The sequence below is a fragment of the Mus musculus genome, chromosome 10, assembly GCF_000001635.26.
Source record: "Mus musculus strain C57BL/6J chromosome 10, GRCm38.p6 C57BL/6J".
NCBI lineage: Eukaryota > Metazoa > Chordata > Mammalia > Rodentia > Muridae > Mus > Mus musculus.
Window position 1 is genome coordinate 53,551,405 of NC_000076.6, and position 17,027 is coordinate 53,568,431.

A 17,027-nucleotide genomic window follows, 5' to 3' on the forward strand; every position below is an offset into this window, starting at 1 on the left:
GTATGTCTGTTTGTATATGTTTTTGTGTAGATGTATGTGTAAGCATGCATGAATACTTGTGGAGTTGTGTAAGGCGATTGGGTCTGGCCAGAGTGCGGGTGTACGAATGTTTGAAAGTATATGTGTCTGTATATATTTGCCTGCACACAGCATCTTAATTTTTTTCCGCTCTGGTTTACAAACAGCTAACCAATTTATCCAGAGGTTTCTGGCTGATTCACCAGAGAAAGGAGCAGCAGCAGTAAATCTTGTGACTTACCCCTGTTATTTTATGATGAGGTGCCTCAGCTTCTGCCTCAGAGGAACTCAGACAAGCAGGTCAGCTATCTCAGCAAAGTGTCTCACACTTAAGGCAGGCAAACATTTTATTATTATACATCAACCCTAAGTATCTCCTACAACCAAGTCTTACCCCTGCCAATGCTATTCCCCCTCCGCTGCCTTAAGAAGAACCAAGAACAAGAAAGGACGGCCGGAGCTGGCCCCTGGCAGAGTGTGCTTAATTTAGATATCAGTTTAAAACTAATTAATCCTAAAAAATGTGCTACATTTACTAATAGCAGAAGTGTGACATTTTTAATCTGTGAATGTGAGCTCTGTGCTTGATAACCATTTTTAGAGTGGGATGCCTATCTGCCTCTCGGAAGTCACAGCCCTGTGACATCAGCCAATCTGTGCTACATTTGTTAATTTCCATTTTATTTCCTGGTTTCTCTAGCAATTACTTCATTCCCTGAGGCTGAAAATGTTTGAAAAAAATTTTACTTGTGGCAAATGGCCTCAAAAGCTACTCACTGAATAAAACAAAGACAGACAAGTCACTTTAACCAAAGTCTCAGCCCCCTTTAAAACTTGGAAGAGATAATTGGATGTCTACCTTTTACAATTTATGTGCTAACCTGGCAGATGTTGAGAGCTTGGAATCCAGTCTTCTCACTTCCATGTAAAAGTAGTTCCTCCCAACCCCGCTGGCACACTGGCCATTCTGTGGGATGCTACCTACGCTTATCATAAGAAAGGAAGGCTAAGAAGCTATCCAAGAAGGAAGGCCCAAGCAAGGAAGCTTGGATCTCACTTAGAAGAGGGAATAAATCAGTTATAAGAGGCAGATGAGAAAGGAAGCTGAGAGGGAAGGAGAATTGGGGGATGGGAGGGCTCAGGATCAGGTGTGAAAAAGGACAGGAGAGATGGCTCGATGGCCATGAAAATGAATAGAAATCTGCAACTGACAGGCGTAAAGAGATGGGGGGGGTATCTCCAGGACAAGACAGAGACCTGGAATCAGGGAGGCACCCAAGAATCAATCGGGGTGACTTTAGCTGTGACTCATTACATTGGTGATACGGAACCTGAAGAGGCCACCCCATATATCCAGACAGTGGAGAGATAGAGACAGAAACTCATCCACAAAACTTTCAACCCCAAATTCATGCTGTCTACAAGAAATGCAGGCACAGGAGAGAGAGCAGTGACTGAGGGAACAGTCAACCAATAACTGGCCTAACTATTAATGATACACTGTTTAGCTTGCAGACAGGAGCATGTTGTCTTTGAGAGGCTCCACCTAGCATTTGACTCAGACAGATGCAGACACCCATAGCCAAACAGTGGATGGAGCTTGGGGACTCTTATGGAAGAATAGAAGGAAGGATTTTGGCACGTGAGGTGATAGGAAGTCCACAGGAAGACCAACAGAGTTAACTAAACTAGACCCTTGGGGCTGTCAAGAGTGTGAACCACCAACCAAAGAGTATAATGTAGCAGATATGCGACTTGGTCTTCATGTGGATCCTGAGCAACTGGAGTTGGGGTATCCCAAAAGCAGTGGCCTATACATGGGATATGTTCTACTAGCTGGGCTGTCCTGTCTGGCCTTAGTAGGAGGAAGCACCTAGCCCTTAAGAGACTTGAAGTGTCGGGGTAGGGACCTCATCCTCTAGAGGTGAAGGGGAGGTGGGATGGGGGAGGACTGTGGGAGAGTGACTGGGAAGGGTGCAGTCAGTGGTGTGTAAAGAGAGTGAGTAAAATTAAATTAAAAAAAGGGATGGTAAAGGGACAAATAATACTAAGGGTATTTGATTTAAAAGAAAAAGAAAAAGAAAAGAAAAAAGAGAACGAAAGAGCTAACCAGGTATTAAGGATGAATGAATGACAATAAAGACAGCTAAGAAATTTGAGGTTTAGAAAAATTATGGGGAAAATTATGTTAAACCCCTTTGAACAATAAAGGTCCAGAAAACTATCTGAATTGTATAAAGTGATTTAGACTATGAAATCTTCTACTTAAATGACATTAACATAGCATGGCTAAGCAGCTGATGCCACCCCACATCACTGGTAGCACTGGACATAACTGCTGAGGGACAAAAACAACCCACGTGTACACAGAACTGATATTCAACATTGTGGAGTTCCAACACATGCTATAATAATGAATAGGTTCCAGAGCACCATAGTAAGCAAAATACTGTGACTCTATTTACATGAAGCATCTAGAGTAAATAAATTCATAGCTACAGAAAGTACAATTTATCAGAAAGCAAAACAGGGAGTCAATTAGTTATGATTTTAGTCTGTAAGAAAAGAGTTTGAAAAACAACTGTATAGCACCATGACTATATTTCACAATGGACTGTATCCTTAAAACAAGTCAGTAAGTTTTATTTTCCATCTTTACACTCCCCCCAGGAGTGGGGAGATGGAGTCAATATTACCTTCCTTACACCTGCTGTGATGGTAATGGGAGATGGGACCCTTGGGAGGTTTCAGGCTAAGATGAGGTTATGAGGGCGGGCCCTCACAATGGGATTAGTGTTTGACATAAGCCACAAATCACCTAGAGTGTTAATTTGCTGTATGCTAGAGAAGTTAAGTCAGTCCACTCTGACTTATGAAACCCATTCTAGAACATCGAAGACCTTCTCAACACGACAAACACAACAGCAAAAGCGTCAGCCCCCAACCCAGTTTGAGATGCAACCTTCACATAAAGGTTTCTAGGCTGTCTCACATTTTTCTCTGGGAAGAGAACCCCATCTAAAAAACATAGCTGCTAAGCACAAAGTAGGAATTAAAACAAATTCCACCAAGTTATGCAAAGTAAGAACACACTGATGATATTAAAATACACCAATGCATGCATACCATATCCACACACACGCAACATGTTCCAAAGCAAGAACAGTACTACATGCTTGTCTCAGCTAGTTGAGACTCTGGAGCAGAAGGAGCCCTCAGGCCCAAGAGTTTGAGGTTAGTTAGTATGGGTAATATGACCCTAAGGCAATGTCTTACCCAAAGGTTTGAGCAACACGATCGATCAAGGAATGACATTGTTGGTCGTCTTCAACATCTCCTGAGAGACTTCCTAATTTGCTTACTGATGTGACTTACACTTTTGTAAACTCTAGGCATTCTGAGGGTTTTTTTTTTTTTTAATTTTGTTTATATTCTGATTGTAATAAGCCTTCACACTGAAGAAATCACTGTGGTTCCTTTGCAATTTCTTAAGCATTACAATCGACATGTATAGGCTATAATATGTCTATGTAGGTTTGTGCCCACCTGGAAAAAAAGTGTACAATGTTTAGCCTGAACTCAAAAGGCAATTTGGGTAATAAGCATAGATAAATGGAATAATTAAGTTTATAGTTCTATTTTTGAAAAGAATTATTACCTTTTACCAGGTATGAAGTGAAATGTTAAAAAAAAAATCTGAGAAATTTCCCTGTAGCTTTGTAGGCAGGATATAGTCTAACTGAGTGGTCTACACTCTCATCCTTAAGGGAGACCATAATCCAAATCAAAATACTTTCCTAATAAACAACTGAGTCACATGAGAGGTGAGAAAGGGAGCAAGCAAAGCCAGGCCTCTTCGAGATCTTGAAAACGATGATGTAAGAAAGGTACTGATCATCTCACGGAAAGACCTGCAATGTCGAGAGACAGGCCAGAACATATGGATGACGGCTGTAGAACAGGGACTACATCGATGGGATCACACTCCAAAGTGCTTTATTAGAAAATTAAAGACAACGGTTCCACCAAGACTATAATCCAAAGTAAACTGTACCTTCAGTTTTTAGTAGAATTCATGATTATGTGAATCCTTTTCACAGGTAACCATACCTGCTGCTAATTAACGTGTCTTGCTATACATCTCTAAAATTTTTTCTCAAGAGTTTTTCATTTGGCATTTACTTGACATTTTGCATCTGGAAGGTTAGCAGGGTTCTAATTAGAGGTAATGAATTTAAGATTCTAAAAAGCTGAACCCAAGAATTTCACAAATCCATTGTTTTTAATAGCTGAGTAGTACTCCATTGCGTAAATGTACCACATTTTCTGTATCCATTCTTCTGTTGAGGAACATCTGGGTTCTGGATTTATGAAATTCTTGGACAAATGGATGTATCTGGAGGATATCATCCTTAGTGAGGTAACCCAATCACAAAAGAAGTCATTAGATATGCACTGACAAGTGGATATTAGCCCAGAAACATAGAACATCCAAGATACAATTTGCAAAACACAAGACAATCAAGAAGAGGGAAAACCAATGGGTGGATACTTCATTCCTCCTTAGAATAGGGAACAAAATACCCATGAAAGAGGTTACAGAGACAAAGTTTGGAGCTAAGACGAAAGGATGGACTATCTAGAGACTACCCCACCTGGGGATCCATCCCATAATCAGCCACCAAACCCAGACACTATTGCATATGCCAGAAAGATTTTGCTGAAGGGACCCTGTTATAGCTGTCTCATATGAGGCTATGCCAGTGCCTGGCAAATGCAGAAGTGGATGCTCACAGTCAGCTATAGGATGGAACACGGGGCCCCCAATGGAGAAGCTAGAGAAAGCACCCAAGGAGCTGAAGGGGTCTGCAACCCTATAGGTGGAACAACAATATGAACTAATCAGTACCCCCAGAACTCGTGTCTCTAGCTGCATATGTAGCAGAAGATGGCCTAGTCGGCCATCATTGGGAAGAGAGGCCCTTTGGTCTTGCAAACTTTATATGCCTCAGTACAGGGGAACGCTAGGGCCAAGAAGCGGGAGTGGGTGGGTAGGGGAGCAGGGCGGAGAGAGGGTATAGGGAACTTTCGGGATAGCATTTGTAATGTATATAAAGAAAATATCTAATTAAAAAAAAGCTGAACCCAAAATATTACATGATCTACTGTTGAAACGAATCTGGCTTCCTCCTAAGCAATTCAGTAATAAGTATGAAGAATGAACACACGAGTTACTGTGACCCTAGGCGGAGTATCCACTGGCTCTCACTACCAAGTAGATGGCAGAGAAACACTGGTCACTGGGCCAGTTAGCTACTAACTCAAAAGCACCTTGTGATATTACAATGAAATTTAAAAACACAAAGAATCAAGACATAAATAATATAATCACCATTTGGAAGTACCTATCATTCTCTGGAGAAGTTGGAGAATCTACTGCAGAGATGAACAGAGAGTCTAGATATCCCTAGCTATATATAACTGTGTCCTTAGAGCCGCTGAAGTTCTATGGGGAAGAATTCATCAGACTATCTGGACTATTTCTTTTTTTTTTAATTTTTTATTAGGTATTTTCTTCATTTACATTTCCAATGCTATCCCAAAAGTCCCCCATACCCCCCCCCCCAACTCCCACTTCTTGGCCCTGGCGTTCCCCTGTACTGAGGCATATAAAGTTTGCACGACCAATGGGCCTTTCTTTCCACTGATGGCCGACTAGGCCATCTTCTGATACATATGCAGCTAAAGACACAAGCTCCGGGGGGTACTGGTTAGTTCAGATTGTTGTTCCACCGATAGGGTTGCAGATCTCTTTAGCTCCTTGGGTACTTTCTCTAGCTCCTCCATTGGGGGACCTGTGATCCATCCAATAGCTGACTGTGAGCATCCACTTCTGTGTTTGCTAGGCCCGGGCATAGCCTCACAAGAGACAGCTATATCAGGGTCCTTTCTGCAAAATCTTGCTAGTGTATGCAATGGTGTCAGCGTTTGGAGGCTGACTATGGGATGGATCCTCGGGTATGGTAGTCTCTAGATGGCTTATGACCCATTCTTGGTACATTCCTTAAGTGATCTTTTATTCTCAATACACTTCTGGACAGGCCCCATGCTGGACCATGCACCAAGCTCATAATACCACAGTCTTTTCTATTTTAACTGCATCTGAGGAAGAGTGGACCAGATGAGAGACCATCATTAGACCCAAGAGATGCCAAGTCACAAACTGCTTAGAGGCCCTGGCCTATTCTGACATAAATGTTTTAATAATAATGACAGCAGCTATCGGACCTCTCTTGAAGGTATTTCCAAAGTGGTTCAATGAAGGGAAGCTCAGCTACTAAGGATAATGAGAGAATAAACTAGGAATGAATGAACTTTTTGGGCTATGGCGACAATGGAGTATACAGCTGTTATTTTACATTTACTTTAACAAACTCCCACTCAAAACATGATATAGACTGGCAGTTTAGTATTAGAAAAATGAAGTAATATGTGCTTCCAGCTTGGTTTTGTGTCAGCTTGACACAAGCTAGAATCATTTGAAAAGAAGGGCCCTCAATAGATAAAATGTTCCCACCAGATTGGCCTATTGGCTTGTCTGCAGAGGACTTTCTTGATTAATGATTGATGTGGTAGGGCCCAGCCTTTGTGGGTGGTAGCACTCCTGGGCATGTGGTCCTGGGGTGTATAAGAAAGCAGACTAAGAAAGCAGACTGAGCAAGCCACGAGGAACAAGTCAGTGTTCCATGGCCTCTGCTTCACTTCCCGCCTTGAGTTCCAGCTCCACTCTCCTTAACTCAGAGCACAACTGTAAACTGACATAATCCTTTTTCTCAAGTTGTTTTTGTTCACAGTGTTTTATCACAGCAACAGAAACTTGACCGAGACAAATGCCCAAATGCCAAGTAGTGGAGCTTGAACGTCAATCTAGCCAGGCTAGCTCTGGACTTTCTACTCGTCATTATTTTAGTTAACTCTGGGGGACTTTTGATGTTGGCTTCTGAACTTGCTCTCTCTAGAATATATCATGTTCTGTATCTCACACTATACAATACAAAACCACATTTTATGTACCTATTCTACAGGAAACCAGCCAACAGCTGAATAAGCTATGGTTCAATTTGTAGCTTAGTCCATAATTTATTTTCCCTCGTAGGTGGCACATTAAAGGCTATCTTCTAAGAAACCTCATTAGATACTTGATTTCATACATACATGTTTTCTTCCTTGAACTTGAAGACCCTCACAATCCTATAGCTAATCTACTCAACCTCTAGGTAGCTGCGGCCACTGGAAACTCTTTTCTGTATTGTTTGTAAGAATCCTTCTCTAAATTTCCTATCCTTTGATACTAAAGGGAGTACATCCCTTTCATCCCAGCACTCAGAACGCAGAGGCAGGCAGATATCTGTGATTTGAAGGTCAGCCTGGTCTACAAAGAGAGTTCCAGGACAGCCAGGGCTATACAGAGAGACCCTGTCTCAAAAAACAAAAACAAAAACAACCAAATAAATTTTGTATTTATTCATACTGTATTTTGATCAAATTCACTTCATTACCTTTTCTTCTCTCTAAACTCCTTCCCAAGAAGTTCTCTTATCACATCTTTTTTATTTATTTTTATTTTTTATGAGCTCCTGAGTTTAATGAGAGTTGCATGGGTGTGGGATCACAACAAGAAAGCCTGAATATCATTTTTCTTTATTAAGAGAATGATGTTGATACAATTATCATGAAGCTATTTTAGAGACTCAAATGAGTGCAGACTATCGAGAACACTATAAATACCTTCATACACACACTTAAAATAATTTTGGAGAGTCACTAAGTATTATCCCATCTAGGCCAAGAGCATATTGGCTAGATGTCAAAGACATGCACAGCAATAGAAAGGCACTTAGCACATCTAAGCTATACACGGAAAGTTGGTTGAGATGGGAAGTTTAAGTTATGTGTATGTGGTCTTATTTAATAATAAAATACTATACTTCAGTAGCTATAGCTTCTGTCTATTGATGTAAGACCGGCACTGAGTCAGAAGTTGACTTCAAGTTAGGACAATCTTGGTTTCAGAAGCAGATAACATGGCTGTCTAAACATGACCTGCCCAAGCATGACACCAGGAGACATGCCAACGTGGAAGGGGGAAAGCTCCTGAAGTCTCAACCTTGAAAAGAACTGTAGGCAACTAAGGAATGCTGAGAGCAGGAGCACACCGGTTAGTAATCCAAGATCACACGCTCAGCCCTAAGGACACACACGCACAAGTAACACAGAGATTAGGCAGACTGTATTCATGTATATAGGTGTGTGTGTGTGTGTGTGTGTGTGTGTGTGTGTGTGTGCGCGCACACACACACATGAGTGGGTTGTGGGGAAGAAAGGGAAGAGGGAAATGGTATAATTATGGTCACAAAAAATAGTAAATAATGAAAGAAAGGCCTTGACATTCATTTCATGGAGATTTTCAGAGACCAAAAACAGTCAAGCCCGTCCCACAAAGTCAAGCACACATTAGATGAGGCTACCACTGACACTCACTGTCTTTGAGCCAGGAACTTTTCCTATCTTACAATAACCATTTTGACTGTTCTTGAATCTATCTATAATTCACATTTTAAGTAAGGGTTGTTCATTGCTGCTGTCCAAGTTGAATACTGGTTGCTTCTGGGCGATGGAAGGGGCAGGGATTTTGTAGAAAATTAAAAGAAAAAATAACTTTGTAGGAAAAGTGTTTGGCCTCTTCATGGAAGTTTTTAATTCAAGTCATTTCTCTGTATGGAAAATGTGAAATTGAATAGTTCAAGGTTGAAGAGATTAAACCCATACTCTATAACTTTTCTGTTTTTAAATGAAATTTAAATTTTAAGGTATGAGAAATGTTAAGCCCAACTGAAAATTTCGTCTGAATAACAACCAGCTACCTCTTGGATACTTGTCAACATGTGGATTCATCCCGTGGAGAAAAGCGACTGCAACACCTTCCTACATCCACAGAGCACAGTCATTCCAGCTCTGTTATCATAATGTGATCATAAATATTGTCACTAAGTTCATAAAGAAAAAGAGTCCTTTTCAATGTTCAGAAATCTAATATACAAAATTTATGTAATTGCATACTATGCAATGTTAGGAACTGACTTAAAATTCATGCTAACAACAGAATAGTATAAATGACTTTATGGATCCAGCAATGGTTATGGAGGGGGGCAGATACCAACAATGACAACATATGACAGCAAGTGACTAAGAGCCAGTGTAGCTGTAATAGTGAGAGAACACCGATCCTATCAACCTTGAATGCAGTAAACCACAGCAATGTTTTCATTTTTCAATTATTATTTTACATATATGGATGTTTTGCCTGCAGGTTTGTCTGTACACGACCGATGTACCTGATGCCTTGGAGGTCAGTAAAGAACTTGAGATACCCTGGGTAATTGTGGGTAAGGGTAGTGAATGCTCCCAACCACTTAGCCATCTCTCCAATCCCTATAAAGTCTTTAAATAAAATATGCTAAGTTCTTCAAAGTAAAATTCTTAAATAAAAGTAAAAAGGCCAGATCACTGAACTACTAGCTGTGGTGAGTGCCTCCTCTCAAGGAAGTATCAACACTGGACAGAAGTCAAGACAAAGCAGAAGGACATGAAGGACTTCGTCTTTAAACCATAACACAAATGCTCTGTGTAGTAACTATTCCCACAGCCCCAGGGAACTACTCACTAAATCACAGTGTTCCAGCTGCTTCTTAAGCAAACTGTGTAATACATATTATGTATCTGGTAGATAGATTAGAAAAGAAACAACTTAAAAACTGCCCACCAGTAGCAACAAAAGGTTCTAATCCTCTAAAATGAATCCTTTTCTTTTACAGACAAGAAATCTAAAGTGAAAATTATTCTTTCAATGGTTTCCTTTTGGAGACATTGTTTCCCTTGTAACAAGGCAACTGTGGGTAAGTCTCCCTGCGTCCAGGCATCAGGTCTTCTTTCAGTCACTTCTTATGTAGCATTTTTCTAGGTGGGTTTACTAAAAAAGCCCAAAGAGAAGCTGTGAGCTACATTCACACATGTCACCATTCAGAAAGATCAAGTGTTCAGAAATCTGACAGTGATTTGGGACACAAACATATGTGTGTTATGTACACCCTGACCTGCTCTCGCCTTAGTTGGCTTTCTCCAGCATTTCACACATGTGGATGGAATCATGTCTTGGCATCTTTCACTTTGAATAAGGCTTTTATTCATGTTGGTTCATGTACCTACAGTCTGCTAGGCTGTCCCTGTATTTCATGGTAGCAGTATTTCATTCTACATAGGTATCACGGTTTATCCATTATCTGGTAATGAGCCTGAGCTGTTTGCAGTTCAGAGGCATTAAAAATAAAGCTGCTAAAAACTTATGTTTGTACAGGTCCTTTTTTGCATATCCATATCAGAGTGTTCAAGCATATTTATTTCATTTATATAAATTTCTTTTAAAATTAGTTTTAAGTTAGCATACCAATCATGGGTTCATTATTTTAAAATATATGCAACAGTTACACTTTGAACTAACCATCTCCTTCCCTCACTGCCTGCCACGCCCCTCCTGCCCCCCCCCCCCCCCCCGATGTCTGCCCTCTGCTTCCATATCACATGTCTTCCATTTCTATTTCCTCCCTTCCTTTCTATTCTGGCAAGATTTCTTTCTCCCTTCCCTCATGAGTAAAAACATGTGGTATTTATCCTTGAGTCTGGCTTATTTTGCTTAACATAATGATTTCCAGTTCTATTCATTTGCCTGTAAATGTCATAACTCATTTTTCATTATGGCTAAATAAAATTCCACGGGGTATATGTAGTTTTTTCCATTCATTTACCGATGGACTTCCATTTCCAAAGACTGAGTAGTGCATCGATAAATATGGTGTATAACTGTCTTCACTGTACATGAGTCATTCACATATATACCCAAGAAAGGTCAGTTGGGTCATAGGGGTCTTCATAGTTATTCTTTTTCAAACTTGTTTTGGTAAGTCTATTTTCTGTGCCTTTCTTTGTAAAATTTAATCAGCTTATCAAGTGTCTAGAGTCCTGCCTGGAACAGTGTGGAGTCTATGGACTGATTTCAGAAGAATTCACATCATAGTAATATTTCCTATTGACCTGTAAGAGAAAGTCTATCTCCCTGGGCTTCTAATGCTTTATGGTTTCCACGTAAAATCCTAGAAGACATTCCACTAAATTTATCTCTATTGTACTCTGTTAATCTTTCAAAATCCCCATATTTAAGATCCCTGAGGACACATAGGACTTTTATAGAAAAAAAAAAAAAGTAGAGTCCTGTGTTGAAAGAGCACCATAAATTGCCCTGAATGAACTAAGATAGTCTCCTTGGTAGTTTGAACGAGGATGACCCCCCCCCCCCCCCAGCCAGTTGAAAGGAAGGATTGGGAGGTGTGGCCTTGATGGAGGAGGTGTGCTATTGGGGCAGAGTTCTGAGGCCACTGCAGGCCCAGTCCTGCTTTCTTTCTCTGTCTGCTGCCAGAGGATCTTGGCTACTTCTCCAACACCATGTCCCTGCCATGACAGACTAAGCCTCTGAAGTTGTAACTAAGTCCCCAGTTAAAGGCTGGTGTCTCTTCACCGAAATATAAAAGTAATTAAGGCAGTCTACTTTTATAGTTTACTTCGAACCTTTTCTTTTCAAACCAATTCACTTTCATTCCCTTATGCACACCTATAGTCTAGTAAGTAAACCTTTGAACTTGAAGACGGTTGATAATCCCTGAGGATATCAACAAGGTTCCCATTTTCTTTGGGTTTATACTGAATACTTTTTCTACTTTCGAAGGCTTTAAAGAAGAGAAATGCTTACCCAGCCTTAGCAACACTTATGGTTTGTTGCTCCATTGCTTCATGGATGCTTGTCCTGTCATGTTCTTTGAGGCTGTTAAATTCGTCAATACAGCAGAGACCAGCATCTGCAAGCACCAAAGCCCCAGCCTCTAGATTCCATTCTCCTGAGTCTTTGACAGCTGTCACGGTCAGACCTGGGGAGACAAGGAAGCTATGGTAGCTCTTATTTGCCAAAGGAAAATACGTAGTCAAGGTTCCCATTTGTACTCAAAATGGATAGCACCAGGACACTAAGTCAAAAGACCTCAGAAGTATTCAGGTTGTGTAAACAATCTGTAAGTGTTCCTGCTCGAATGGAAGGGCATCCTGGGACCTGGAAACCTAGAAACCATAGAGCTCTGAAGGGAAAAGGTCTCCCAGTGGAAGGGCATCCTGAGACATGGGAGCCCAGGTAGCTCTGAGGTGAAACAGTGTCCCAGTGGAAGGGCATCTTGAGTCACAGTGACCCAGGAACCACACAGCTTTGAGGTGGGACAGTGTCCCCTAGAAGGGCATCCTGAGACATGGGAGTTCAGGAGCCACATAGCTCTGAGAGGAGGCTCCTTCTCTTGTCTTCTCTTCATTGTTTCTTCTTGGCTTCTTCTGACAAAAGAGTGACACCAGGCAGGAAATCTCATGAAAAAGATTTATTGGAGGGTCTAGGGTGTATAGGGACAAATCCAGGGAAGGCTGCACTCTGATCCCGGGTGTGGGCAGCAGGGAATTGGACAAAGGGCTGTGCTTATGTGTGCCACCACCGCCTAGCTTATATAGGATTTCTTAGGGGGTGAAACTTTTTAGGGCAGAGATTTTTAGATTGAGGATTGGTGGGATTTCAAGTTCTGAGCTTGGGGAGCTCAGGGATTGGTGGATTTTTGTGGGAAGCTCAGGGATTGGAGGATTTTTGTGGGAAGCTCAGGGATTGGAGGATTTTTGTGGGAAGCTCAGGGATTGGCAGCTTTCCCCCCACCCCACCCCGCTTTTCCCTGCATTGGGCCCATGGGTTAGGGTGGGAAGCCCTTCCCAGCTGCAGCCGGCTTTTGCTGAGGTTCCATCTCTGTGGGGCTGCTGGGGTGTGTGGTGTTGACAGGTCCTTAGGATGGCAGTAGGCTGAGGCAGGAAAGATCTACCATGACAGCTCTTGAAGGGCAGCTTCTGCTGAGGCAGGAAAGGAGATATGTCACCGTGGACAGCTCTTGTGATGGCTGCAGGCTGAGAAGCCCTGGTGCTGCCATTTTGGACACCTCCTGTAGGGCATCTTACTGAGGTCATAGGTTAGGGTGAGAAGGAGGAGCTGGACACCACTTTGGGTTTTGTGGCATGCCACTTACAGACTACATTTTCTCCCCCTTTGTTTATTATCAAACAATCAGAGGTGAAAAAGGGAGGGTGGTTTTGAAAGGGGCAGCATTATTCTCAGAATGCTTCCTGCTAAGGCCATTGATCTCAGGGTATAATTGGGTGCTGCAGGCCTCTGGCTCTGTAACTAAGGGTCAGTAACCCTGTAATTCCAAGTGGTTAAAGGTCTGATTACAAACCTTCTCATTTGTTCTTGGAGAAGTTTAGGTAAGAAGTTAATAAAGCAGATTAAATTAGCAGGACTAAGAAAATGAGGAGAGGCTGGTGAGATGGCTCAGTGATTAAGAGCACTGACTGCTCTTCCAGAGGTCCTGAGTTCAAATCCCAGCACCCATATTGTGGCTCACAACCATCTGCAATGGGATCTGTGTGTCTGCAGACAGCACACACACACACACACACACACACACACACAAACACACACACACACAAGAAACAAAATCATTTTTAAAAAAGAAAGAAAAGGAGAAGAAGGGGGTTAAAAAAGGTAGTATCTAATTCCATACTGGTCTGTCAATGATCACTAGCCAGAGACATGGAGCTGTTTCTTATGTTTTTGGAGATCTGTCTGTCTTGAATGTGAATTTTATCTTTTATTATACCCCATTGCTTAACATAAAGATGGTGTTCCTCCCAAAGGAAGAGACAAACACCACCCCTTTCTGCTGCTAGTAAATCTAGCTAATATGCAGAGGTTAACGTCTCAAAAGATGGTATGCCAGGGAAGTGGGATCAGTATAATCTAAAGGGGAAGATATTAGGGCTGTGAGTACTTCTGAGGAACTTTGGAGCACTTCTTTTACCATGTCTATACCTAGGGGTTGAGAGAGTGGACTGTGTACCCTCTATACTTTGATTATGCCGGATGGGCAGCTGTGGTAAGTGCTATAGTCAAGTTTACCAATGAACCCCATCTCCCATCTGGCATGACATGGGTCCTTTATCAGAATATAAATGATTTTTTTTTTTGAATCATTTGTTTGTGTAGTGACAGAAGCTGCCATCATTGCAAATCGAGCATGCCAATTTCAGCCATTTGAACTGTACTGTGGCCAAGCTCCTTGTGGTAACAATGAGACTTTTCTCTGGCGGAAGAGAGAAAGGGTTGCAAATCAAGCTCTGTGGAAGGCAGTGTCTATAAGCTCCAAGTGGGAGCTGAGAGACAAAGAAGCCCAGGAGAGCAGAGGAACTTCCAGGACAGAGCTGAGAGACAGAGAGAGAAGGTCACAGAGGCCCAGAATGGTGTAAGGGAGCTGTGGGGCTTATCAGACAGCTCCTAGCAGGAGAAGGAAAGGAAACAGGGAGGGTCCCAATAGACAGAGAGGAGAAAGTACTTTAGTAACTAGAGAATTGCCCACATGGTGAGGCTCTGGAGAGCAAAGTAGGCTTCAGGAGCCAGAGAAAGGCTCCTTACTGAGGGGACAAGGAGAAGCAAACAGAGCAGGTCGGGGGGAAGAAGCTGATGGAGAGGCAGACTCTAGAATATGGAACCAAATAGGTGATAGACGGCAGAAGCCAGCAGAAACAAATGATCTGTGTATACTTTAAGACAGTCAAGACAGTAACTTGAGTCAGTTTGAAATGTTGAGACAGGGACATGGCTGGAAGGTAAGTTGCAGTTTTGGAGACCCTTGTATGTTAGGAGATGCTGTGGGTGATGAAAAGAGAAGACTGTAGTAAGCAACTCAGTCCTAAGCCTTCTGATTTACATCTAAGAAGCTCAGCTGCAGACAGAGCTTGCAGACCAGGTGCCAAGCCTTAGGACGGTCTCTTTTTTGAGGGGCAAAGGTGACCCCAGACTCTGAGAGTGTATCCCTCTATTTCATAGATACACACAGAGAGAAGGGCCGAGTTAAGTCTGGGAGGTGTGGTGCTGGAACATGGAGGAAGGGCCTGTTGAAGTCTATGAAATGGCTTGCTAATGTTCATGGTGGTGGGGGTTGGGGCACAGGCCGCCTGCCTCACAAGAAGAGAATAAGAGGCAAGTCATCCCTAGGAATGATAGAATTTCATCCTTGGCGGTGAGGACTGTGGGTGCCTGGATTAGATGTTTTCTATCTATGGTAATAGCCTTGTAAGAGTTATGTTTAGTCCCAGAGAAGTAACCTGAGGAATGCTCAAGTGGACTTTAGGGGGTGAGATCCTACATCCCTGGCTGGACAGAGGTGTCTGCCTAGCTACTGTGCAGGGATGAGCTATGAAGGAGAAGGTCATCTACATATTGGATTTAGGAAACTACAAAGAGTAGGTCAGAGGCCAGAGCCTAGTCAAATAAATATGGGCTTTCCCAGAACCCCTGGTGTAGGACAGTCCAAATGAGTTGGGTAGAAATGGGTGTGTCCTGGTCAGGCCAGGTGGTAAAGGCAAAGCTGTTTTGTGACTGGGTGTCCAGAGGAATAGGAAAGGTATCCTTAAGGTCTAGGACAGAGAAATGGGAGCTCTCTGAGGGCATCATGGAGAGGGAAGTATACTGTTAGATACTAAGGGGTGAAGAGGAACTGCTGCTGCACTGATTAGCTGGAGATCCTGAACCAAGGATGGCTTCCATTAGGTTTTATAACTGCCCATCCAGGGGTACTAAAGAGGGAAGAAGTGGGACGCAGACGTTTCTTCCCTAAGAGGTCAGGGACAAGAGGCTTATGTCCCCTGTGACTTTGGAGGGACATTGGTATTGAGCATGGGTTATATATTTGGTGGGGTTTCATAACTGAATGATTGGTGGTGGTGTAATGTTTGTCTATAGAGAGGTTTTGGGTATCCTATACCTGAGAGGCTGATAATGGAAAAGGTGCTTCTAAGTACATAATTTGGAGAAGGGGAATGTTGAGCTCAGTGTCAAGCAGATGTGGGGAGCAAAAGAAACAGAAGCTCTCATTTTGGCTTGGAAAACAGCTAGAAAAGGAGCTGCTTTCCACCTGGGGTCTCAACATCCAGATTAGTACATTGTAAGGGGGCCAGCAAGGGGATGGGGCAGTTTGGTACCACTGGGTTGGTGCTACTAGGAAGGAGTGGGTAAGAGGGTACCCCTAAATATACAGCTAAGTGGAGGGGTTTGGTAAGCCTGGTAAGGCTGCCCTCCCTACTCTGACAATAGAGGGATGGAGAGGTGGTTCCCAGAATTTTGTCAGGACTGTAAAGTGGCTTTGGTGTTCAGAAGGAAGACCGAACTGATACTGTGATAATCACCTAAGGCTCCCTGTTGGAGATGGCAGTGGTCAGGCCAAAGGAGACCTTAGTTGTCCATGGCTGGGCCAAGAAGATTGGCTGAAAGGTGATCAGGGTTTGATGTACCCATGCCATGAGGGACATGGGGACAGTCAATACCCCACAGTTCTTTGATAGCACCTTGCACATGGTCTTGGTGGATTATGAGACTGGAACAGAACCAGAACTCAATGACTCTCTTGACCACATTTGGAACAGGTTCGTGAAGATTCTCCGGCTTTGGGAGACCAGGATGCCTGGGCTTTTGCTTTGCCCAGATGAGAGGCCTTAGCCATCATTGGGTATTGTTATTTTGGGGCATTTTCATCTCTCCCATGGTACACTCTGAACGCCTCAGCTAAGATTTTCACCTGAGGTCCTTCCTATAGACGTTTAACTTTGGCCCTAATAACATGGGAACTTTGGAGAAAGAAGTAGTTCATAAGGAGCTGTTTTCCACCTGGGTCTCAGGATATAGATTAGTATATTGTAAGGGGGGGGGGCTTTGGAAGGCAGTCTAGGAATTTTGATGGATTTTCATATCTGACCTTTTGGAATTTTTCATA

General features: G+C 42.5%; 1 protein-coding gene across 4 annotated transcripts in view; it reads right to left on the reverse strand.

Annotated features, from left to right (window-relative positions):
• Window positions 1–17,027, reverse strand: part of Mcm9 (minichromosome maintenance 9 homologous recombination repair factor) — a 93,692-nt gene that overhangs the window by 15,090 nt on the left and 61,575 nt on the right. For all 4 annotated transcript variants that reach the window (XR_380074.4, NM_027830.3, XM_017314098.2 and 1 more), the window contains one exon: window positions 11,879–12,053. Coding sequence is in view for 3 of the 4 variants with exons in the window: in NM_027830.3 (NP_082106.3) it covers window positions 11,879–12,053 (175 nt within the window). In the remaining variant the exon portion in view is untranslated. The remainder of the gene's footprint in view (window positions 1–11,878; window positions 12,054–17,027) is intronic.